This window comes from Zea mays, chromosome 8, assembly GCF_902167145.1.
Source record: "Zea mays cultivar B73 chromosome 8, Zm-B73-REFERENCE-NAM-5.0, whole genome shotgun sequence".
NCBI lineage: Eukaryota > Viridiplantae > Streptophyta > Magnoliopsida > Poales > Poaceae > Zea > Zea mays.
The window spans coordinates 175,720,965-175,746,488 of record NC_050103.1 but is presented as its reverse complement, the minus strand read 5'-3'; the positions used below and the strand labels follow the sequence as shown (position 1 = coordinate 175,746,488).

Sequence of the window (25,524 nt, the reverse complement as noted above, 5' to 3'; positions counted from 1 at the left end):
ATCCGGATATTTATTCGGATGTCAATTTTTTGGTCTTCTTTCTTCGATTGTAAACAAATAACATATAGAATTTGCTATGTAAATTTATATTCTTGTTTTTAGCATTGAGGCTATTAATCTTCACAAAAAAAATAAACATTAAATTCATTCTAGATATTTTTAAATAATTGATATAAAATTCGGATGTCTATTCGAATACGGATTTGGATGTTTTTTCACCTTTTTTGTTGTAGGGAGAAAATAATGTACATAAAAAAGTATACACAAATTTATTTAAATACTTCATAATATTCTTCATAACATTGGCAAAAATTAGCTTCAAATTATATGTATATCTATGCTAAAATATTAGATTTGTGATACAAATCGGATGTTTTAGGAACATCCCTAAACATAATGGATATTCTTGTTGGGTTCAACTCCACCAAGGGAAATCGCGTGCTCGTGGCCTACATTAGTAGTGTGTGTGCCGTCACCAAGTGTTAGTCACACAAGTACATGAACCGCCACAGTGGATTTCCCTCTGCTCTGCCACCTGAGCACAACCACTGAGTAGGGGAAAGGTCTTAATCTTTCCCTAACTCTATGATGATAGCCACAACTCAAGCTTGTTTAAGTTAGCATTACACTGGGTAGATGTTGCAACATGATTTTGCATCCAACTAAAAATCATGACTTGTGTTTCTATTGTTTATACTCCCTCTGTCCCAAATTATAAGATGTTTTGACTTTTCTATACATATTACGCTGTTCGGCTGGACTTCAAGACAGCCAAACGGCTGCGACTGCTGCTACACTCTGAGACACAAAAAAATTGTAGCTGCAATAGCTACAACACTGCTAAAAATCCATCCAAAGAACATGTATAGCTTTTATTATGCACTTAAATATACATTTTGTATGGACATAAAATGAAACCAATATATCGAGGTTAAAAGGAAATGGGCTTTTAGTCATTTCTATGTTGGTTTTGGTGCTTGATGACCAACAAAACATCGTGATCTAACTAGTTTGCTAAGTCTATGAATGTAGATTCGTATGAGTGAAATTGAAGTGTTCAATATAATAATAGCTCAAACCAAAGATAGTAAGGGCATTACTTGGATAAGTTGAACTATGAGTAGTTCATGAGTTTGAATAACTTCTAAATACCTTTAGGCTCATATTTTAGCGCCTTTGAGGGATTGAGAAGTTTAGACTTTGGATAGAGTGTTTTTGAGCTAAGTTTGAGTCAGAATCATAATTTAATTGTAAAAAGGGAATGGGCAAATGAGTCATTTCCATATTGTTTTGGTGATTAATGTCAAACCCAACATATTGGACTAAATAGTTGCTATATCTATGAACACAAGTTTAATTGGATGCAAATTGAAGGAACCGAAATTCAAATAAACTCAAATAAGACGAGAAAGTGCAACTTTTTGTAAAAGGGTAAAATAGTGAGGTTTGAACCTTTAAATAAGTTGTGTATACACATATTAGAATATGTTTGGCACTTTAGTTTGCTCTCTATCCCAGTTTCTAGCAGAAGTGTCATTTTGGATTTGTTTTAAGCAGAAACAGATGTTAAGAAGAAAACTTGAGCTTAAGATATGAAACTAAGACTCAGACTTGATAGACATGCTCTATTTAAGTTTGTCTAAGTCATAAAATCTCTCAGCACCAGCCAATTCGAAGTGAAGAAGTTTTGATAAAAAAGAACTCAAAGTTTAGTCTTTGTGACGCACTAGACCAGTCTAATGAGACACCTGACCTAGTGTGTAGAGAGCATTTGACGAAGAACTCGGTGGCTTAATGCACCGCCGGATCGATCTGATGGCACATCAGACCAGAGCAGTGCAGAAGGGTCTCATATCGCTAATTGTCGTCCAAATATTCAATCCGGAAGTCCAGCAGGCCAATACTCGAAAAATCCAGCCCCACCGCAGCCAACTCAGCGATCCGCGCTCGCACCACGTCAGCGATCCGCAGCATATACCAACTCTAGTTCCTACCCGTCCGTCTGATGCCCATCGAACGGCGCAGACTGCCTCCGCACACCACCGCACGCTTTCTATATAACCCCTCCCCCTTCGTCCAAACTCCAAAGGTACACATCATCTCTTCCAAATCCCACCAGCAAATCCCCAATTCCTCCGAGTTCGAGCGACCATGTCGGGGCGTGGCAAGGGCGGGAAGGGTCTGGGCAAAGGCGGCGCCAAGCGTCACCGCAAGGTTCTCCGCGACAACATCCAGGGCATCACGAAGCCGGCGATCCGGAGGCTGGCGAGGAGGGGCGGCGTGAAGCGCATCTCGGGGCTCATCTACGAGGAGACCCGCGGCGTGCTCAAGATCTTCCTCGAGAACGTCATCCGCGACGCCGTAACCTACACGGAGCACGCCCGCCGCAAGACCGTCACCGCCATGGACGTCGTCTACGCCCTCAAGCGCCAGGGTCGCACCCTCTACGGATTCGGCGGCTGAGAGGCGCTACCGCCGCTGGTGGCCGTGGCAAAAGTCTTGGGTCGCGGTCAAGAAATCGAGAGTATTCTGGATGACGTGCTTAGTTTCGTAGTATTATTATCACTAGTGCTTATTGTTAGCGGTTGTTGGGTTCGACCACTCTAAGCCACTGTCAAACAGTAATATATGAGTACCGCATTTCCGTGTTTCGAACTTCTAATATATCATAATCTTATGGACATCGGGTTAATTCGCTTAATTTTGTGCTGGCTATCTGAATATTTGTTGCTCCCAGTATTTAGCATTTTTTTCTTATTAGATTGATAAATTTAGAAACCTAATTTGTCGAGGTCTTTGCAACAGCTTCTTCTGTCCGTGACGCTTCAGCCACGCTTAGGAGTATTTGGCTTCAGCTTGTTGCTAGACGTATGACATCTTCAGTCACTGTTTTTACAGCTTGCCAAAAATGGTTCACTCTTAGATAATAAAGAAGCAAGGTTATAGAATATATGGCTAAATAAGGGGCTGTAGAATTGATGCTTGAACATAACTCAAATCTTGCTTAATGCAGCATTTATATATATGGAGTGATGCTGCTGTTCTTTGAATATCTCAATTCTACTCCATTGGTTACTAACTGTCAGTTGCTTTAGTTGTTAAATCAAACTTGTACCAAATTTATACAAAATGTTAACATTTACAGTATCAAATAAATGCACTAGTAAAATATATTTATATGGTGTATCTATTGAATCTAGTTTAATGTTGTTGATATTTATGTATTTTTCTATAAACTTGTTTCAAGTTATTGATGTTTAATTTAGGAGAAAACTAAAATGACTTACAATTTATAATGGAGTATATTAGTAGCTATGTACTCCGACTATAGTATAGTTTAACTGCAATTATTATTCTGTTACCTAACATTAACAACGAGGCATCACAAAGAGGGGCGGACCCTAAAAAACGAAAGAGAAATTATCTTTAGTGTGCAATAACTATTCTGTCACCTAATTAGTGGTTTAAGTGTTGTGTTTTGAAGCAGCTAGTCACCGTTTGAACCCTGATTTTTGTTTCTTTTTTATTTTTTTCCTGGCACACCTTAAACATAAGGGCTGGGTTTGCCGCTAATCGCAAATGAGTTGATTCTGCCATGGCTTACATGATTTACGGTTAAATAGACTATATTGATAATGGAGGAAGGATTTCACTGGCTGCAGTACCAAAAATAATCATCTATTCTTGTTGCATATGAAATCATTAGTCAGGGTCAGCCAATATCATATCCTGTCATTAGTTAGCTCTATTACAATTTCTTTAGGGCTGATCACATGTTATAATAGCAATGAAAAAATTCTTACGTTGCTGCATTACTGCATACAAATCTTTGTTGGCACTTGCTTCATAGTCTCTGATGCTGTTCATATTGATTGATTAGTATTACTTATGATGGCCTTATGGTCAAGTAGTAAGCAAGCACTATCAGTGCCTTTGTGGTGACTTCCATGCTCACCATGAACCTAGGTTTCACAATTTCTTTCCATAGTCGTTTTGTTCTGCCAGTGCCAGATATGCTGTTCTGTATGGAATGCTGATCCGACAATGGTTTCTCTCGTTGTTTTTTCTAATTACCAGAGCAGGAGCTAGGAGTAAACCATTCCATCTCTGTACCTATCTTTACCTCCTAGCCATCATTTGACTTTTCTGACTGTGAGTTTCTTGTACTATTTAATGGATATTATGAATCAAAAGTCTGTTTATTATGATCTCCAAAGGGATGTATCAGTTTCAGGAGATATTCAAAGTGTGACAAAGAGTGAATCTCATTTGATTCGGTCAGCTAACTCTTATCTGACATCGGTTCAACAGGTCTACAGTGCTCTACAACATCAAAACCATTACTATAACTATCCACAAGTGGCAAATGATTCTTCTGTTCAATGAGGAGTTGATCAAGGTCCAGATGCTGCTTACCAGCTTCTTACATCGTTTCTGGATTCAGGATCTTATGTTGGTCCAACAAGTAACACATATTATACTGTTGGTGCTCATCAGACCATGCCAGGATATGCAACAAGCAATTACTATTATCATCAAAACAATGCCTGGTAATGGAAGTTCTGTGAATAATCATGACCAGTTGTATCAGAGTTTCACCCCAAATAGTAATGTAGCTCAGAGTTGTCGTTCACATCCTACAAGCTCTGCCCACTACCAGCAGCAGTACAGCCAATGAGCTAACTATTATGATCAGTCTGCACAGAGTTCAGGTGGCCTTGCAGTTACTAGTAGTGGTAACTGGTAGCTCTGCTCCTGATACAAGAACTATTACCATTGGTTCCAATTATGCACACACCAGCAACCAGCCACCTCCACCAGGCACTACATTATGGAAGAGAGATGCTGGTAACACTGCTGCACCTTCGTCACTGGTAAATCTGTTACTGTCCTGCGTCCTTTCCTTTCCTTTTAATATTTAGAGCAATTAACAAGTGGTCAGACAACTGTCACCTTGATTATGTGCAACCCTCGAGATTCATGTTCTGTTGCATATGCCTTGTTAGGCCTGTCTGGGACACTCTAAGGGGTCGTTTGGCAGATCTCCCACAGCTCCGCTCATAGCGAGAATTACTCCCGCAGAGCCAAATGGTAAAAATCTGAACTGCTCCATGGCGAGAATTTATTTTGTACTATAAAGTGGGAGCAAAAGAACATGCTTCCCACCGCTTCCAACCTGCTCTCTACTCTCTAACCTCTTAGGAATCACTTCACAGCCTATTTGCCAAACAGTTTTTGTCAAATAGATTCACTTCTGCTAGAAAATCAATTAGAATCACTCTATTAGAGAATCGGCTCTCGGAGCTAGAGAATCATGGAGCGGAGCTCTGCCAAACGAGTCCTAATACTCTTATGTAACCAGATTCATGCTGGAATTTATTATACTTGACTACTTGTGAAACTCTTGTGTTCCAGACATCCCCTTCGTTTTGGCTAATAATAAGATTCCAGAATGAGATTCTACAAATGAGGTATGAACCAAACAGGGCCTTAGTGAGGTTGCAGTATACGCAGACAAACAAAACGAAGCATACAGAACAATCCCCCAACCCTAAGGACAAGCTGCGTGGAGGTTCAGGAGCCTTTGCATGCAAAAGGCGACAAGTAAACTATTCTTGACTCTATAATGGTTTGACACATACGAATCTAACACAGAAGGTGACAGAACGAGGCCCCACATGACAAATGGCTTCTACATTTTGTATTGGATTTTGTGCCATAACTCACAACCTCAACAGAAATTGATAACGTGATCTATATTGGATTTTGTGCATTATCCAACTTCTCAAAAACCATAGGGAACCAAACATCACGTAACCTGGATTTTGCCACACCAAGGCAAACATCTATGGCATTCTATTTGCAGCATATATATTGTGGCCATGGGCACGCAGCCACTGCTTCAACTCCAGTACCGCCATCTCCATCGACTGGGGCAACTGCAACCGTCCCTGGTTTACTATTGTGTACCTCTGCTGTGGGGAAGAAGGCTCATAGCCATGGGGGCGGACCCACTGGCCCAACTCTAGTGCTGTTGTCTCCGTAGATTGGGGCAACTACAGGCTACAGCCATCCCTAGCAGCTAGCTTCCAGTCGGGTACTGCTGGCATGTCCGGTTGGCGGCCAGGTTCCTCCTTCTACAGCCTCGGTGAGATTGATTCTTCAGTCCATGCTAACTTTCCCTTAACCATATATCTACATTTATATTTTTTCCCTTCAGAATGATTGTCTGTTTTGTGCCATGATAGTGCAATGGTACTTGTAGTCATGTACATGCTATTTTTTTGAGGAATAGGTGATGTACTGAAGATTTTTGTGATTTATCTCAGTATCAAATTTCTAAACTTTAGCAAGGTATGAAATTAACCGAGTCAATGATATTTCAGGTTGTATTCTCTTGGTGGGTTTCTAAGTTATCAACGGTTTCTAAGTTATCTACAACCACCATTTTCTCCATTGAGTCAAGATCCTGAACCATCATCAGAGGATTTCTATTTTGTTGGTAGCAGTCAGAACTTTGGTTCTTTCTCCCCGACACCAGCACCCTTTAGTAAAGGGACTCCACCAGCGATTTCAGCAGCAGGATCTAAGAAAAATGACATTGATGACGACAATGACGTCGAGGTCGACAGGAGTGCCACCCACGATGAAGTTAGATTGGTAACAATTTTCTCGTCTTTCTCTAATTATATTGACTGTTTAGAATGGTACTTAGTTTATTTCTTTGTATATATTTTAGGCAAGTGCTTGGTTGAATCATTCTACCGACCCAATTGATGGCTATGGGCTATGGCAAGAAGAATGATAAATTCTAGGATCAAGTTTTTTTTTGAAAGGGAGGGCAAAAGATTTGCCGCTCCAATATATTAGAAAGGAGATACACTTACAAGACACGCACTCGAAGACAAAGGGAGGAGAAAAGAAAGAAGAAGGACAAAAACAACCGTCTACTGAGCCTAATCACAACTCCGAAACTACCTGGCACAAACTAACTCAAGAAAGCACCCACTAGCTCTTTCACTAAAGAAGCGATCTGCTTTGCATTTTTCTGCTGGTTCCTGAAGATCCTGTTGTTTCTCTCTAACCATAGGCTCCACCAAAAATAGATCAGAAGACCATCGAAATTTCTTCTAGATTGCCTATTACAGAGACCTCTTATATTTCTCCACCAACCATACAACGACACGGAAGCCTGGATTCCTCTCAGGAAGGAACAGTTCCCCAATGTCAATATTTTATCCCACACCTCTCTACTGAAAGGATAATCTTTGCATAAATAAGATACCGTCTCCAACGCTGAGTTACAAAGACAGCAAACTAGGTTGCACTGTCAATGTTTCTTCTGCAGGTTGTTAGCAGTCAGCACCACTTTATTATGTAAAAGAGTCCACGCAAAAAAAATGTTAATTCTAGGATCAAGTTACAGATGACTTCAACAGCACCAGGCCAGTTGACCACAAAAGAAATGTTAATGGACTGAAAATGCATTGGCAAGCTCCTCAAGGCGACAATAAGCCATTTGAACAACTGCTGGTCTTGTGTCCTTCAAAAGCTGGTATAGTGTTCTTAAAAAGCAAGGAAGTTGGATCTCAGATGACCAAATGATGGATGAGGCACTAAAGTTAAATAGAGTAGATGTGAATCAAGTAAGGTGGGCAAAAAATTAGTCCAAAATTACTAGCAAAAATAAAAAATATCTAGATTTTTTTAAAAATAGTAAAACAAATGTATAGTTAGGTTTTGTCAAGGATTATGAGAATGACATAAATCCATCTCTCAAATCTAAACTCCTTCAAAGGTTCAAAGGACAATTCTCTCTTGCTCTCTCTCTCTCTCTCTCTCTCTCTCTCTTTTGCAATTTCTTACCTCCAAATAAGTTCAATAATGACATGAACAGCTATAGTCATGCATGAACAACTGCACGCAACGAAGACGGGTGTTTGTAGGGAGGTTATTTTTGGACCCGTTTTGACTACGAGTACTACATTTGTTAATGAATTTCAGCCACGGTTTCATAACATATTCATCACTGATACTTCTTCTATATTTTTGAGGCGGTTCGGTTATAGAAATCGTTTCTATAGATGATTATATTCATAGAGATGGTTAATAGAACCATCCTTCAAATTTATTTTTTAGCAGAGGTTCGTTAATTACAATGCATTTCGTTAAGGTTGTAGGTGATAATCTACTGTACGCATCTGTTAGAAATATAAGCCGTACCAGTGCCAGAATGCCGGGCAGGGTCAGGCAAGGTGCACCGCGCTGGCGCGGCGTATCCACCGCCCCTCACGCGGCGTGCCACAGCCTGATGCCACGCGCGGCGTATCGTATCCACCCAGTCCCATGCAGGGCCAGATCCTGATGGGCGGGCCGTTCTGCTTGTGGTCCGCCTGATTGGCCGGCGGTGTCCTGTTCCTGTCGGTAGTTAACTTCAGTTTCAGTCCACCCCCCACAGGCCACAGGGGTGCGGGGAAGCAGTGCCCTGCGGGCGGCTACCACGCCGCCGCCGAGAAGAGGCGGACGGCAAGGTTGGCGGGGGGTTCTTGGTTCCGTGCCGCGCGTGGCACAGTGATGGCGTCGCGTGATGCCAGGTCCGAGCGGCTGCGGCGCGGCAGATGAGGCGCGCAAAGGCACCGCCACCCTGCGCCCGAGGCAACGGAACGGAGGGATGGGATGGGGGCCAAAACCAGTTTTTCAACAGACCGACTCGGTCGGACCTGCCTGTGTGGAACGTAGGGACGGACCCGTCTATTCTCATGCCTGCCTCTTGGGGCCTGGGGGAGGGGGAGTGGGGGCTGTGCACTTGTGCAAGCGCATGCGATCGCCGTTGCGAGCCCGAAGCTGGTCGGCATGCATCGTGGGATGAGGATTTATGGATGTCTATGGTTTTCGCTTTCCATTCGTTGCGTTTGCCTCAGGTGACGCGATCACGCAACTATGCAGGAGACTTTTGTACCGCGGTTACGCGTTGCTTTCCGCTTTCCAATGCGGATAAGCGGATGCGCTTTTATAGGCTTTACCGCTTCGTAGCTAGTTTCTGTATATGCGCGTAGCCATTGGCATGTGGGTAGGGAAGTCGAAAACGATCGCCGGTCGGTTAGAAGTTTATCTGACTTTATAATTAATCTACCTGTCGGCGACTAAATACGGTGTTGATAGATATCTGAAGAAATTCAAAATTAAAAACAGTAATTTTCGAAAATAATGTTGTCTTTACAGATATGAAACAATTACGGGGCTCCGGTTACAGAATTTTTGAAAACGGTTTTCATCGCTACCTTGTTACCTTGTTGCGCCTTATTCCGAGCGACATGTACTGGCAACGAAGCCGCCTAAAAATTTATACACCACCAACCCTGCAGGCTGCAATGTTCATTATGTGGGCGGTGCAGTAGAGAACATTCGTTTTTAGCACCTTCGTCAGAGCAAGTTCTTGGCTGCTTTTTACACGGCATATGGATAGGGTAACGACTGAGATGCATACATTTGAAACAGCGAAATGCTCTATAACTTCGTAACCAAATTGGTTTACCATCACGGCACACGGTCCGCCTCATATATACTGCACCTGCTGCCATAAGGTCATCATAATGAGTACTCTTATTCTACTTAATAATATTTATATAAAAACAAATAATCAATGGCAGCCTAGCACCCTGCCACCGTCGTCTTGGGGTTATTTGCTTACCAACTCGGTATCGTATTTCTGACATCTAAACATCCAAATGTACGTGGTCAACAGATGTCGAACCTAACGTTACACTTTTTCTTGTCAACGCGCTTCTATAGAACACTGCCACCGTATGCAACATGTTACGTAAACCAGCAGGTCTAGAAGATCTAGCCGAACTAACTGTACGGTGCAGCTATGCCAAGGCTACGTATTTTAAACATCAAGTGTTGTTTTCGACAAGCTACCGAAACAAGGCATTTTTTTTCTGCATGCTTAGAGCACAGGAACGTGTGGATTGCAACGCCCCCAATGAATGTACATGCACTATTGCATTGCCCAGTGCACGCAAGTTGCTGTTTTCTTCCTAAATCCTCCGTCTCTCGTCACCCACCCAACCTAAATCGCACCGATTCGACGTGGAAGCCAGCAAACCCACCCTCCCCCCGGTCCCCGCTGACCATGCACTCCCCCGCCGGCAGCGGCAACACCACGACCCCGCCCGCGCGTTGGCCACCATCCCGTCTCCTACACACACCATCAGCCCCGCGGACGCCTCTCTCCGACCCCTAGACCGTTTCCTCCTCCCACCATTCTCCCGCCGTGACCACTGACGACAACGCCCCCAAGCGGCCTTCAAGCTTGAGCTCCACGCCTCCCCAAGTCTGCTGCACCTTCTCGTCCTCTCCTGGAAGCCACACTGGACCGAACGACCTACTGGACCCACCACACCCGCCCTCCCTTTACTTAAGCTCGGCTCGCTCGCTTTTGCGCCAGTGAGTGGGCAGAGAAAGTGCAGCCAGCAGCACGTACGTACACCACGGGTTTTCGATCGCGAGGCTGCGTGCTCGCATGCGATGGCGCCCGCCGTGCAGGACCGCCTCCCGTTCCTAGCCTCGCCCCCGCCCGCGCGGGAGAGGGGCCGGAACCCGTCCCTCGCCGAGATGCTCCGCCTCGTCGGCGCCGCCACCGTCGACCCGGCGGACGATGACGGCTCCGCGTCCGCGTTCTCGCTGCCGCTGCCGCACGCCACCACCACGCCCGACCGTGACGCGGTGGCGGGAGTCGCCGGCGCGACGGCCATCGGACGGACCGTGCACTTCCGCCTGGCGTTCAGCAGCCTGACCTACAGCGTCCGCGCCAAGCAGCACGGGCGCGGCGGCCCTGGCCCCGGCCTGCTGCCCCTGCAGCGCCGCTCCGACCGCGTCACCACCAGGGCGCTGCTGGACGGCGTCTCCGGGGACGCGAGGGAGGGCGAGATCCTGGCCGTCATGGGCGCCAGCGGCTCCGGCAAGTCCACGCTCATCGACGCGCTGGCGCACCGCATCTCCCGGGACGCGCTCAAGGGCGCCGTCACGCTCAACGGGGAGCCCCTCACGGGCGCCGTCCTCAAGTCCATCTCCGCGTACGTCATGCAGGACGACCTGCTGTTCCCCATGCTCACCGTCGCCGAGACGCTCTCCTTCGCCGCCGAGTTTCGCCTCCCGCGGGCGCTGTCGCCCGCCAAGAAGCGCGCGCGCGTGCAGGCGCTCATCGACCAGCTCGGCCTCCGCGCCGCGGCCGGCACCATCATCGGCGACGAGGGCCACCGCGGGGTGTCCGGGGGAGAGCGCCGCAGGGTGTCCATCGGCACCGACATCATCCACGACCCCATCCTCCTGTTCCTCGACGAGCCCACGTCGGGGCTCGACTCCACCTCCGCGTTCATGGTCGTCAAGGTGCTCCGCCGCATCGCCGAGAGCGGCAGCATTGTCATCACGTCCATCCACCAGCCGAGCCAGCGCATCCTCGGCCTCCTCGACCGCCTCATCCTGCTCTCCGGTGGCCGCACGGTCTTCAGCGGCCCGCCTTCCGCGCTGCCGTCCTACTTCGCCGAGTTCGGCTTCCCGGTGCCCGACGACGAGAACCGCGCCGAGTTCGCGCTCGACCTGATCCGCGAGCTGGAGTCGTCGCCCACGGGGACCAAGCCGCTCGTCGACTTCCAGCGCACGTGGCAGCTCATGCACGCGCGGACGACGAGCCCTGCGGCTGCCCAAGGGGACGGCGGCTCGGCGATGTCGCTCAAGGAGGCCATCAGCGCGAGCATTTCGCGCGGGAAGCTGGTGTCGGGCTCGGACGTGGCCGGGGAGGCCGCGTCCGTGCGCACCTACGCCAACCCGTTCTGGGTGGAGATGAAGGTGCTGACGAAGCGGTCAGCGATCAACACGCGGCGCATGCCCGAGCTGTTCCTCATACGCCTCGGGGCCGTGGTGGTCACCGGCGCGATCCTCGCCACCGTCTTCTTCCGGCTGGACCAGTCCCCCAAGGGGGCGCAGGAGCGGCTGGGCTTCTTCGCGTTCGCCATGTCCACCATGTACTACACCTGCGCCGACGCGCTGCCGGTGTTCCTCCAGGAGCGCTACGTGTTCCTGCGCGAGACGGCCTACGGCGCGTACCGGCGCGCGTCCTACGTGCTCTCCAACGCACTCGTCTCCTTCCCGCCGCTCGTGGTCCTCTCCCTCGCCTTCGCCCTCACAACCTTCTTCGCCGTCGGGCTCGCGGGCGGCGTGCCCGGGTTCGCCTTCTACACGCTGGCCATCCTGGCGTCGTTCTGGGCGGGCAGCGGCTTCGTCACGTTCCTCTCCGGGGTGATACCGCACGTGATGATCGGCTACACCGTGGTGGTCGCCATCCTCGCCTACTTCCTGCTCTTCAGCGGCTTCTTCATCACCCGGGACAGGATCCCGCCCTACTGGATCTGGTTCCACTACCTGTCGCTGATCAAGTACCCGTTCGAGGGCGTGCTGCAGAACGAGTTCGGCCGGGGCGGCGAGTGCTTCGTGCGGGGCGCGCAGATCTTCGACAACTCCCCGCTGGCGGGGCTGCCGGACGCGGTGAAGGCCCGGGTGCTCGCGTCCATCAGCTCGGCGCTCGGGGTGGGGATCGGCGCCGACACGTGCGTGGTCACGGGCCGCGGCGTGCTGCAGCAGGCGGCGGTGACGCAGCTCGGCAAGTGGGAGTGCCTGCTCGTCACCATGGCTTGGGGGTTCCTCTTCCGGATCCTCTTCTACTTCAGCCTCGTGCTCGGCAGCAAGAACAAGAGGAGGTGATCGCGCCACGGCACGGACTGCGGACTTGCGCGTGCGTGTGCGCGCCGTTGTACATTTGAAAGGTGGAAGCTGGCTGGACATGGCCCATGGGGAGAAAGCAAGCGTTGCCGAAGGAGGCCCGGGTGAAAGAAGACGTACGTAGTTAATTATTAGGTGGTGATTGTTCACGTTCTTTTTCTTTCTTTCTTTTCTGGTGATTTGATGATAGAAATAAGTCGTTTTGCAAGTATACACATACGCCTGGGTGCACGTGCACTAACTAGCTTTTTGTTCGTGTTTATATATGTGTCCAAAGACGAAGGATTTATAAGATGTGACTGTTCTTTTGTAGCTCCGCTGCTTCAGCGCGCAGTAGTATTAAGTTGTGAGGAGAACCATGTACTCTGTTATGTTCTAGTGTTTCTCTAAATTCTGAAGAAGACGGTCAAGTTGACGAGCAAAGCATCCAACTTCCATGTTTCCTAGAGTTTGGAAGATCATAGTGTTTTACTGTTTTTCATTGACGAACAAAGCATAACCCTTGTTAAAATCCAAACTACGGGAAGGACAAGCCGCACCTAATCGATCTTCTCATCCGTCTCGGTGTTCTTCACGTGACACTCATAGATGCCATGGAGCAGCACATCATTAACATAATGTTTTTCTGTTGCTACAGTACAGTACTAGGGGATTATGGTCGATTACAGTTAGGTGCATTATATCCAGACCAGAGGGGTCATACCGGTACTTGCGGGTCATTAATTAACGAGTCGTGACATCCGTGTTCCTTCCGCAACGCAGGCAGCAGCTGGTAGCATCAAGTCTGTACAGTACAGAGAGACTTGACATGGTCGTCCGATATTATTATCGTCATCGGAGGAGGCCACATGCATGCACGCACGACGCATTTCCTGGTCTGGACCTCTGCAGAGGTCGTTGCTTGTTGGGCAAACGGATTTCCAATGGAAAGCAAGCAGAGCGCGTACCCTGTCTGTATGCGATCGGCGGCACACGGCGTGGACGGCCAAGGCCCTGTACAAGTAGAATTTAGATGAACTGCACCGCACCAAACCAAACCGGCGAGGCAGAGAGTCTGATACCGAGACGGCAAAGACCTGCTGCCTGCGTCTCGCTCGACACTGCTTCCTGTGCTCTTCTTGCCTTAATAAAAAAAATCTCTCTTTGAGACCAGGCGTGACGTAATGCATGCACGCATGCGATGCATGGACAAGTCGACGTGCCGTGCAGGTCAACCGTCGCTCAACAAACTCGCACCGGACCGACCGTCTTACATATATAGTTCAACAAAAGAAAGGCAACATGAAACAAATTAGGGCATATTCGGTTACACCAATCCAGAAGGAGATTTGAGAGGTTTAAATTCTCTCCTAGTCAATTTTGACTAGGACCAGGGCCTAACCTTTAATTTTCGCTTCCTAATAAAATGCGCAGTAGGGGTTTCCCCCTCCTGATCCTTCAAAAAAAATTTTGATTAGGAGAGGATTTAAACCCCTCAAATCTCCTTCTGGATTGGTGTAACCGAACAAGCCCTTAAAGGACATATATAGTAGATAGTTGCCTATGACAGCGAACATACAAACTTAATCCAAGTCAGGTTTCTATCGAAAATTTCACCTAGACTTGTTTTTTTCCCTGTACGGATGCAGGACTATGTCGCTTAGCTAAATATAAGTGATTTGCAAAGAGTTTTGGGGTTGATGGATTGGATTGGATTAGATGAGGATGACGAAAACACGGCTGCCTGATGTTAAAGGGTGCATTGCAGGTAGGCGATCCAGCGGCGGGGCAGGTGAAGCGTACGTCAGAGACGGTAAAGGCCTATTTGGTTTGATGTCTAACTTGCCACACTTTGCATAACTTTTCTGCTTAAGGTTAGTTCTCCAATTCGAACGACTAACCTTAGGCAAAATGTGACACATTTAGCCACGAACTAAACAGCCCCTAAATCAGCCAGTGTCACAGATAAAACATCAGAGACAAGTTAAGTTCAGACGTGTACCTGAAATATTAGTCTATAGGCACAAACAAATACTCACTTTGTTTTCTATTCGATGTCTGTCGAAGCAAAGGCACAATCTTGGCACCACACAGAGAGAGAGAGGGGGGGGGGGGGGGGGGGGGGGGGGGGCAAGCGAATCATTCCGCGTATCTTTCTGTTCTTCTTCTGCCCCCTTCCAGTTTCCAAATTCTTCTTCCTATGTTGTGGGTAACCTGGTGATCATCGCTGATGAGGTCGTGCGACGGTGTGCGTGCCTTCGTCTCAATACACCATCCATAAAGCTCAAGGTAGACTGAAACTTTTACGAAAAGTGAACGTGTGCTGAATGGGGGTGAAGGCAGAGACTGGAGAGACAAAAGCGGTGACGATCGGTGTACATATCAGTCTACCATGTTTCCGAAATAATTACCACCAGCACCAGTATAGATTCCAGTCGGTCTTCCATGTAACCAGAATTGCTGAAACTTTGGAGTCTACTGTTCTGCCTCGGCCACTCGGCTTTGACGCACAGAAACTTTCAGTTTGTTAGCCATTATTTGTACCATTTGACTCCCCTGCACCTGGAGAAATGGAGATGGGAACTCGAGCACTCTTCAAAACCTTCGTAGAATCATAGTCTTGAAACCCAACTGCCACTGGCATGGCTTGGTCGCATGGCTGTGAGGACCGGCAGAAACATCAAAGCCAAATGGGCAGAGGCGATACGAACAACAGGGGAAAAAAGAACCCCGGACTCGTCCATAACGAGCAACGACGTGAGCGCCGGCTTGCTAGAGAACACCGTACCGGCAGCCTTTCAAAAGATGATCGAATGGATTTGGATCAGCGGAAGCTGCTGGCTGCTCTGTTTTGGCGTCATTTTGTTGTAAGTGCATGCGAACTGGGCTGAACAAGACACCAAAATGGAGACGGACATTACAAAGCCCTGACCGCGAGGCAAGCAGTCCAAGTCTCCAAGACTGTAGGGCCCCGTTTAGCACAGATTGCCACAGTAGGATTTGAAGCTTGAAGGAGAAATTAAGGGCCCCTTTGGCAGGGTTTATATCCAGCGGCTTCTCCTTTAGCTTCACGCTTTTTTCCACAAGCCATACCAAACGCGCTTTTATCAGATGGCTTTAGGTGGAAAGCACTTCCCTGTTTTGTACTAGATAGGTGAAGCCAAAAAATGTGGCTCACCCAGCTTTGGCTCTTGTTTTTTTTTTGTGAAAACCCCCTCCCACCGGTCCCATCTCGTCTCTATCTAAGATTCGTACGCCTGCACGCATCCTATCACGAAGAACATGAGTCCCTTACGGCCCCGGCAAGGGATCGCCGGCGCGGACGACGGAGGCCATGGCGCGGCCAGGCGAGGCCAAATCGCGCCCGTAGGAGGCGGCGCAGCTAGTGGCGGCCACGGCGCAGCCGGGCGAGGCCATAGCGCACCCGCACTCGGCCATGGCGCACCCGAAGGATCCCTCGGCACGGCCAGTGGAGGCAACGACGCTGCTGGGCAAGGCCACATCGCAGGCGCGCCTGCAATCGGAATGGCTGGGGGAGGTAGCGGCGCGTCCGGGCAACTCCACGGATTGGCCGGTGATGGCCACGATGCGGTCCGTGGAGGCATCCGACCTGGGATTGCTGGAGGCGGCCGCGGATTCCCAGCAACGCGCATGGCGGCGGGCCATCTTGGCGGCCTGGGTCTCTCCCATCCAACGACGCCGCGATCTTCAGTTCCCATCGGCGCAGGCGTGGCCAGATTCCCCACCATCGCGGCCTCGGCTTGTGTGGTTCCCACCGGCGCGGTAGGTTTGGATTCTTCCGTTCCACGCGATCTCCATTTGCTTTGCATCTGTTGCTGACCGGCGCTTGCAAGTAATTCCATGTTCGTTTTGTGCAGGGCTGCCAGACACCGTCTCCTCTGCATTTGTCTTGCCTGGGCGTAGCCACACCCCATTGGTGGACAGACTTGGCTTCTCCACGCCTGTGCACAACCAACCGATGACCGGGCATGGCCATGGATACACTAGACAGGGAGACAGTGGCGGACCCAGGATTTGAGGACAGCCTAGGCAAGATTAAGTTGCTATCCTCTATGCCTGTGCTTGCTTGCTTTTCTACATTGCCGTAGGATTAAGCGTATGGTGCTTGCTTGCTTCTCTCCATTGCCGTAGGCAAAGCAGCCCAGGCCACCGCCTGTGGTGCCTGGGTGGTGAGTCCGCCACTGCAGGGAGACAATAGTCAATCAGTACCACAAGATGTGATATCAAACGAAGAACAAGCTGGAAACGTCGACATAACAGATCCTAGGTAATTGCCGCATTTGCTACTTTCTACATTACAGAGTTTGATATATTGTATGTTATCGTGTCATTTGGTTGTCTGTGATGTTATGTTCATCTGTCAAATTTGTTGTATACAGTATGGCCACTTGGTGTGATGAGTATACTAGGATAGCATGTGAAATTTTTGCTGACGAAGTCCTCAGCGGAAATCGTTCAAGCACTCATTTGAACAAAGCCGGTTACCAAAATGTGATTCAGAAATTCAAAGAAAGGACAGGAGTTGTGTACACCCATAAACAATTTAAGAACAAATGGGACAGATTGAAAATTGATTACGGGATTTGGAAGCAATTAACAAGACAAACTGGTTTAGGTTGGGATGCTAGTGGTAAAAATATTGACATGCCTGAAGATTGGTGGAAAAAGATGGCAAAAGTGAGTTCCTTATTTTAGTATGTACCATCTTAATTTTAATCATGTTGCAACCTAGTTTGGTTAATTTTTCTTTAATTGATACAAATGCAGGCTATTAAAGGATCAACTAGATTTAAGACTAGAGGGCTGCAGAATGAGGACCACTTAGCTACTATGTTCGAAGATCTACGCAACACTGGTGATGACCATTGGAGTGCATCCAGTGGTCTTCCACCAACTCAACAAAATGTAGAGCAATCACCTATAAATGTTGATGTGGAATTTGAACCTACCAATGAGGATGATAGTGAGCCTAAGGAGATCACCCCTAGTAGTGGTAAAGGAAAGAGGCCAAGAATCCCTACCAATAACAAAGGTAAACGAGCAAGGAGTGGTAAAGGAAGTTGGGTTTCTGATGGTTTTAATCAAATACTTGAGATGACAAAAAGAACCACAGAGACTTGTGAGTCCATTGCTAGGAGGGAGGATACATATGGATGCTCGATCAAACAAGTTATGACATTGGTAAAGGAATGTGGTGCCACTGTTGGAACAAAAGAGCATTTCATCGCCTCTATAGTGTTTACTAAAAGAGTGGAAAGAGAGATGTTCATGACTCTGGATACTCCTGAAGATAGGTTTCTGTGGTTGAAGAGCAAGCAAGAATGGATGCCAAGAAATGATGCGACTAGGAGAAATTAGTTGCCTATTTAGATAAAACATTTTGCCTTGCATTTCTATTTGGATATTGTAATAATGAAAGCATTTGTTCGAACTATTTCTGAGGGGTGATTATAATAATAATGTCGTTAATGATTGTTCGAACGTTGTATTCTTTCAATTGCAGTGATGATGTTGATGATGGTGTCGACCTGAATGAAATTATTTTGGATACGGATGATGATCAAATTACTTCTAGTTCTGGTACTACGGACAGTGATTCTGACGATGATAATATTATTGGGCAAGTTATTCCATTGCTACAATGTGCACAATACAGCCTACTTTGTGCTGCTTGTTTTGCTTCTAATTATTATTTCAAGTACTATGATAAAAATGAGGCTAGGACAGCTGGGCAAACTGGATATGGTTGGCTGATGGACACCTTAAAAACACCTGGATCAAGTCATAACATGTTTCGAATGAATAGTTCACTGTTTTATAGTTTGCATGATTTGCTAGAGAGTTTGTATGGTCTGAAATCATCTATACATATGAGTTCTATGGAGTCGCTAGCTATTTTTCTTGTCACTTGTGGCCATGGTTGGTCAAACAACGCTTTAACAAATATATTCAGACATTCGGGGGAGACTATTAGCAGGAAGTTTCATGAAGTACTTCAGTGTGTGGTGTGTATGTGCAAGGACTACATCAGACCAATTGATCCAAATTTTTCCACTATACATAGTAGAATTGCTGGTGATAGAAGGATGATGCCCCATTTCAAAGATTGCATTGGAGCATTAGATGGTACCCATATTAATGCCACACCGCCGCCAGAAGATGTTATTAGATACATTGGGAGAACTGGTAAAGCAACTCAAAATGTGATGGCTGTAGTTGATTTTGACATGAGATTTACTTATGCATCTAAAGGCCAACCTGGGTCTATGCACGACACAAATGTCCTATTCCATGCATTGAGGAATGATACAGAAAATTTTCCACACCCTCCTGCAGGTATGTATTAATAGTATACTACTTTTCAACATTTGTAGTAAGACTCTAATTTTTTTATCATGTTATTCGTTTTAATTGTAGGGAAATATTATTGTGTCGACGCAGGATATCCAAATCGACCTGGGTACTTGGCACCATATAAAGGTCAAAGGTACCATGTACCTGACTGGAGGAGAGGACCGGCTCCAAATGGTGAGCAAGAGCACTTTAACCATTTGCATTCAAGTATTCGTAATGTTGTGGAGCGAGCATTTAGAGTCTGGAAAATGAAGTGAAGAGTGCTACTGAAAATGTCGTCTTACAAAATGGAAGTTTCAAAAAATGATTGTGGCAGCGACTATGTGTTTGCATAACTACATTCAAGAGAACCATGCTTTAGATTTGGATTTTGTGAAGTGTGATCGGAATCCTGATTATGTGCCCACAATTCCAGAAAAGTATGCTAGATTTCAGCCATCGCAAAATGCATCGAATACATCGACAACATAATCAAATGATCGAACCATGGATAGATTCCAGGATGATATTGTTAGGACAGTCTTTATTTCTAGATCAGCGTGAATTTTGTATGCATACATATTTGTATATAATGGATCATCGTCACTTTTATCTAAATATTTTACAATTTCTAGTTCATATATGGATGACATTAATTAATCGTTGTTATATACTATTATGTTAATTTATTTGATACTTAACCGAAATCTTCATAATACTATTTTGTTTATATTTGCGTACGATTTCCAAAGTTCCTTATGTATGGCAACGGCATCCAGATATTTTAAAAATATAATGATGCAGATCATGTACGTTATCAACTTGTGTATCTGCGTACGAGCAAATCAGCGAAGCAACAATACTACAATATATTAAAAAACTATCAAAGGTTTATTTTGCAAAACGGTACAGAAGCTGTGTTACCAAACGATTTTTGAAAATGGCTTTGGCTCTCCCAAAAAAGCTGCTCGCATGAAGAAGCTAGAGCTAAATCTATTTTTTTAAAAGCTAAAGCCCTGCCAAAGAGGCCCTAAAATGGGTCGTACCTTTGTTTAATGAAAAATAATATTCTCTCTATTCTATATTATAAGATATTTTAGTTTTTTTTCTAAATATATAAAAGTAGGTTTTGTTATGGACTTAGTCACTTAGATATAGACTACATCTAAATGCACATATCTAGAAAAACTAATACCTCCATTCTCGTAATATTTGTCGTCCGTTAGTTCATTTTTGAACTAAACCGCGATAAATAAAAAAGAACGGAACGAGTACCTTATAATTTATATAATTCATAAAATAGAGGGAGTACTTAAACGGTGTTTAATCCAAAATAGTAACAAAATTTCTGATTTGCTACACCGTTTCTGGACAAGTACAAAGCAATGATGGACTGTCCAACGGCTCCAAACCAAGACCGAAGTAGTACAGTATATCAATTGAGATACCAAGACTAGGATAAGCTCAAGCTCAGAAAGCCGAGATAAACAATTGCTTATTGTAACGCCAGGATTATGAATTAGACAATTATTACTCGTACCAAGGGTCAGGATAAACACTACCTAAAACTGAAATCACTAGCTACACGACTGAACTTGATGGTCACCAGGATAGCTTTGTTCAGAACCCACATACACCTGTTTCTCGAGCCCAGATGAATTAAGCTAATACAGAGCACATCAAGAAGTATGCTCAGTGATTGACAAGGTGTTTATTCAGGCCGATTTTCGCTTGTGACTCCACTCCAACCTGTGGTTGCCTGTAGGTGGCTGTGGCTGAGTGGCTCGCTTCCAGCCACTCTTAGGGCTACTTTGGGAACCTCAAATCCCCTTCGGGATTGAAGGGGGTTGAGGTGGAAATGAACTAATTTCCTCTCCAATCCCCTTCAATCCCGAAGGGGATATGAGCTTCCAAACTAGTCCTTAGAGCTGATTTGGTGAACATAGATCGCGAATCACCAAACCAGCCCTTCATGAATCTCAGCAGCCGGAAAGTGATGCATGAACAAGCACACCATACTGCAGAAGTGTCAACAACCATATGAAATTCAGAACCTGCTTCCAGCAATGACAAGGCTTCACAAGACATGGCAACGCAATGCTTATCAATGACATCCCCAGTTCCTACACCAATAAAATCATCTATTCATAATGGTATTGAATTCCCCCTTGCTTTTGTAACACAAGAAATCTATTAATCACAAATCTCATTGGCAGCTTCCGAAACTAAAAAGGAACTGGAGAAGATTTACCAAAACACATAAACAAACATTAGCTAAACCCTGAATCTGTATAGTATGATCAACAGCACATCGAGGAGAAAATGAATGGGAGATGGCTGTATTCCCACGTCATTGGACATCCATGTGTCCGTCTAGAGCTCAAACTCCTGCTCACGGAGCACCATCTCTGCGGCTTCCTCGTCATCCTCGTCAAGTGCAAAGTACTGGTTCCTCTCAGCTGGCCTGAACATGTAGAACATGAACATGTAGAATGCCATGGTGGACACCTCCTCGGCTGCAACGCTCACCCATCTGTACTTGTAGTTAGTAATTGTCCTGAGAGCATACACAATGATCCTGGTGAAGTACAGATATCCAATCACGACAACATAGAACTGGCGGAAGAGCATGAGCTTGGCAAGGGTTCTGGCCGCCTTGCCGTCTGTCTTGGATGACTCCCGCAGCGAACGCATCGACCACACAACTGGGAAGAGCACGGCACAACAGCAAGCGACATCAACAAACAAGAAGATCTGGTTCCATGTCACCCATCCCTGCAAGAATGGTCCGGTCTCGCCAACTACAGCAGCAGCAATGTTAGCTGCAACCTGAAGAGGGATCACCAACATGAGCACTTTCTTCTCCTTGTCCTGCAGGAAAGGCTTCAGGAATGACCATCCAGTCCCAATCAGCGCAATCACAGCGAACAAGATGACACCCTTCACGAGCTGGAACAGGTAGAACATGATGTCCCACCCGTGCGGTGTCCCGGCGGTGCGGATGTAGTGCTGGTCCTCGGCCGCCGAGATGCAGTAGAGCATCCGCGCAACGAGCAGGCCCGACATGAGGTGGTGGATGCGCTGCGCGGAGAGGCGGTTGCGGTAGAGGGTGACGTAGAGCCAACCGGCCAGGAACACGACATAGCAGACGGCGAAGAAGGCGTAGATCGCCGGGACGGAGGCCATGCCGACGGAGAGGTAGTCCTTGGTGCCGTCCAGGTTGGTGTTGTACATGTCGGTGCGGACCTCCATGGTGACGCTGGTCTCCGGCGCGCAGTTGGCGAAAAAGAGGCTGTACTCGTCGGGATGGGTGATGGGGAAAGTCTGGTTGTGGAAACCCTTGTCATCGAGCTCTGCGAAGGTGAAGAGCGGCTTCACGTAGGGGCTGGAGAGGACGCAGGTCGGGGAGGACTCCGGGTTGGGGTTCAGATCCGTGGGTGCCGGCTGATCGTAGATGGCCTCGAAGAGCGACTCGTCGGAGAGAAGGAAGAAGCCGAGCTGTGCCGGATCGGGCTTAGCGAGCGCGGAGGAGGCCTTGGCGCCGGTGACGGAGATTGACACCATGCCGTGGGGGCCGAAGCCGAACTTCTCGAAGAGAATGGAACCGCGGGAGTCGTCCTTGAAGGACTCCTGCTTGATCTCCGCCGCCGCCGGACGGAGGAGGACCCCGGCGACGGCGAGGAGGAGAAGGACCGCGCGGGCGGCAGCGGCGAGGCCCATCGCGGCGAGATCTAGGTGGGAGATGGGGGGAAGCGGAGCGGAGTCGAGATCTAGCCGGACGGACGGGGTCGGGGTGGAGACTTTTCCCTTTTCTTCTGGGTTTTGGGAGTCAGGGCAATGCCCGTCGGATCTGCTTCGAGATTGGTGACTTCCTGGTGGCGAGACTTTGACCGGGGATTGGAGTATGATTGGTGACTTCGTGGTTGCGTCAAGATTGGTGACTTCGTGATAGCCTCATTTCTTGCTTGCAATATTAGTCCCTCCATTTTATTCTATTTTAGTCCATAAATTAATAAATATGAAAATTAAAATAGAGATTTTAGTTTCTGTATTTGTTAATTTAGGAGATAAAATGAAATAAAATAGGAAGAATAAAAATTAGTCTCTAGAAACTAAACACTCTCTAAGTCTAGAGTCTGGTCTAGCATGAAAACATGTCTCATGTTTGGTTATATGTATGTGCCCAATCTGACTCACTAGATATATTGTTTGGTTGCGACTTGTAAGATCTTTAATATGGACTTGTTCTGACTTACCAGGAAGAGTTTTGGTCTAGATTGCTCATACTAGTGCTATTGGTGCGGTTATGTATCTAGCAAATAGTGTCTAGTTGGATACTGTATTTCTAGTGAATTTGTTTGCAAGATACATCGATGCTCCAACTAAATGTCATTAGATAGGGTAAAGCAAATCTTTAGATGTCTTAATGGCATAAGAGATCATGGTCTTTTCTATGGAAGAAACTGAGACCCGACTTTAATTGGATATACAGAAGCTAGCTATATTTCAAATCCCACAATACCAAATATCAAACAAGATTTTGGTATTTACAAAGTCGAATAACTATTTTTTGCAGAAAAAAACCAACCAAACTTTAGTAGCCACTTCCACAAATTATTCTAAAATAACAGATTTATATGAGGCCTCAAAAAATGTGTATGGCTTCGTAGAATGATTAATCATATACTACAGAATTGTGGTATATGTTCTCTAAAATCACGAACCATCGGAGATATTAAAACTTGACGTGGTTTCAAGCGCTCTCCGCGCTCGGCGGGCTTCTGCCCATTGCGTACGCGACACGTGGTTGTATACAGCCGGAATCGAAATCTTTGTCCAATGCAGCTATGGGCGCCTTGCCACGGACCCCAAATCCCTCTCCAATCCCGCGAAATTCCTCTCCAATCCCGCTGCCTCCACCGTCACTGGCCCGATAAGCCTCGCCTCCTCCCTCTACCTCTCCCTCCCTCCTCCCGCCGCCACAGCGCGCAGCTCCGACGTCCCCGACGCGGCTCTGCTGGTAGCGCGTCGTCCCCTCCGCCGGCTCCCACGCGCCCCTCATCGAATGAGCACAGCCTCCACAAATGTGTGCCGCCGCTCTCCACCTCCTCTGCGGTCGCGCAGCCTCCGCGAATGCGCTCGCCACGCGCGCAGCCAGGCCGGGGCCACCACGATGCCTCCTCCCCGCCGCCGCGCCCTCTCCGCTGACCGCCGCATGCACCACTACCGAAGACCACGCCTTCGTGCCTACTCCAATCCAGCTGTAAACGCGGACGCGAGCTCTTCCTTGTGAGTTGCGATTGGTGCCATGTTCTCGATCCCTCCTCCATCTCGTCCTACTTCTTCCTCCGACGCTGCTCGCCTCCCTCCGGATCCCATTGCCCTGCTCGCCTTCTCCTCCATCAGCCCGACCAGCCTCACCTCCACCCTTTGCCTCTCACTTCATTCTCCCGTCGTCGCATCGCGCAGCTTCGTCGGCCCCGATTTGGCTCTCCCGGCCGCCGCGACGTCCCTCTGTCGGATCCCGCCATCGTGTCCTGTATGGGTGTGTCTCATTTACTAAAAACTCCCACTGCCGGCGCGCTGCAATCCGACTTCAGGATGCTCGCGCCACTCCCACGCCTGATAAGCACACTCCGTGGCCGCTACGATGCCGATTAGGCATACCTCCTCTGCAAGACCGCCCTCCAAGCCCAATCTCTGCAGGGAAACCAGACGATTTCATTTTGTTTATTATCTCCACAGGTCGCATGACGAGTGGAAGTTCACTAGGAACTCATGCCTGGCTGCGACGATGGAAGGTTTCCAAACCCCTCGAGCTCCCTTTCTAGAGCCTAGAGCTGTGATGTTTTGCCCTTCCCCACTCTTCCCTTCTGGGTGTTTACATGCTTGCATGCTGTGCCAAGCCTATACACAATTTATAGGGGCTGTTGTTGAGCGGAGAGACAGTGTCTGAACTCACTCTGAAGAACTTGGATTCTTACCACATTGATTCTTTAAATAAACATAAAGTAAACCTATGACTAGCCTGTTGATTATCAAGGCTGAGTACACTGGAATTATTTTTGAATATATGCTCTGTGTGGTCGCAGCAAGCTACTTAGAGTATCATTATTTTCCTTTTCTATTGGTAGACCGCATCTCTCTTCTACAAATAGCAGCAACTTTCTTTTTATAGCTTGTTTGGTTTCCTGCTTAGAGGAGCATCACTCATATACCATATTCTATGATCAGTAGGTAACTAGGTATAGACACAAAAGCTGCAAATTTTTGTTTGAATTGACTTGCCACAAACGTGTATGTTCTAATGAACCCGTGCTATAGAATCCGAGTCTTTTTTTCCTATGACCTATAGGACTACTGCATTTATAATATGGACATACGCATGTTGCCTACCAAAATTTGGTCAAT

General features: G+C 47.1%; 3 protein-coding genes and 1 long non-coding RNA gene across 4 annotated transcripts; 3 read left to right on the top strand and 1 right to left on the bottom strand.

The window, feature by feature from the left end:
- The first annotated feature begins 2,075 nt into the window (after window positions 1–2,075).
- LOC103636523 (histone H4) lies at window positions 2,076–2,701 on the top strand. Its single transcript, XM_008658866.3, has one exon. It carries the CDS (start codon window positions 2,152–2,154, stop codon window positions 2,461–2,463), a length of 312 nt encoding a protein of 103 aa, XP_008657088.1. The 5' UTR covers window positions 2,076–2,151; the 3' UTR covers window positions 2,464–2,701.
- Window positions 2,702–3,515: 814 nt separating this feature from the next.
- On the top strand, window positions 3,516–7,430 carry LOC109941449 (uncharacterized). Its single transcript, XR_002264087.2, has 4 exons — window positions 3,516–4,152; window positions 4,312–6,148; window positions 6,387–6,660; window positions 6,740–7,430. It is a non-coding gene; the product is annotated as an uncharacterized lncRNA (long non-coding RNA).
- Window positions 7,431–10,214: 2,784 nt separating this feature from the next.
- Window positions 10,215–13,136, top strand: LOC103636522 (ABC transporter G family member 16). Its single transcript, XM_008658865.2, has one exon. It carries the CDS (start codon window positions 10,531–10,533, stop codon window positions 12,760–12,762), a length of 2,232 nt encoding a protein of 743 aa, XP_008657087.1. The 5' UTR covers window positions 10,215–10,530; the 3' UTR covers window positions 12,763–13,136.
- Window positions 13,137–21,152: 8,016 nt separating this feature from the next.
- On the bottom strand, window positions 21,153–22,969 carry LOC103636521 (protein CANDIDATE G-PROTEIN COUPLED RECEPTOR 7). Its single transcript, XM_008658864.4, has one exon. It carries the CDS (start codon window positions 22,831–22,833, stop codon window positions 21,487–21,489), a length of 1,347 nt encoding a protein of 448 aa, XP_008657086.1. The 5' UTR covers window positions 22,834–22,969; the 3' UTR covers window positions 21,153–21,486.
- Between the last annotated feature and the right edge of the window lie 2,555 nt (window positions 22,970–25,524).

Excerpts from the sequence above, each read along its gene's own strand:
- LOC103636522 (XM_008658865.2), top strand. The coding sequence starts at position 10,531 with ATGGCGCCCGCCGTGCAGGACCGCCTCCCGTTCCTAGCCTCGCCCCCG.
- LOC103636521 (XM_008658864.4), bottom strand. The coding sequence starts at position 22,833 with ATGGGCCTCGCCGCTGCCGCCCGCGCGGTCCTTCTCCTCCTCGCCGTC.
- LOC103636523 (XM_008658866.3), top strand. The coding sequence starts at position 2,152 with ATGTCGGGGCGTGGCAAGGGCGGGAAGGGTCTGGGCAAAGGCGGCGCC.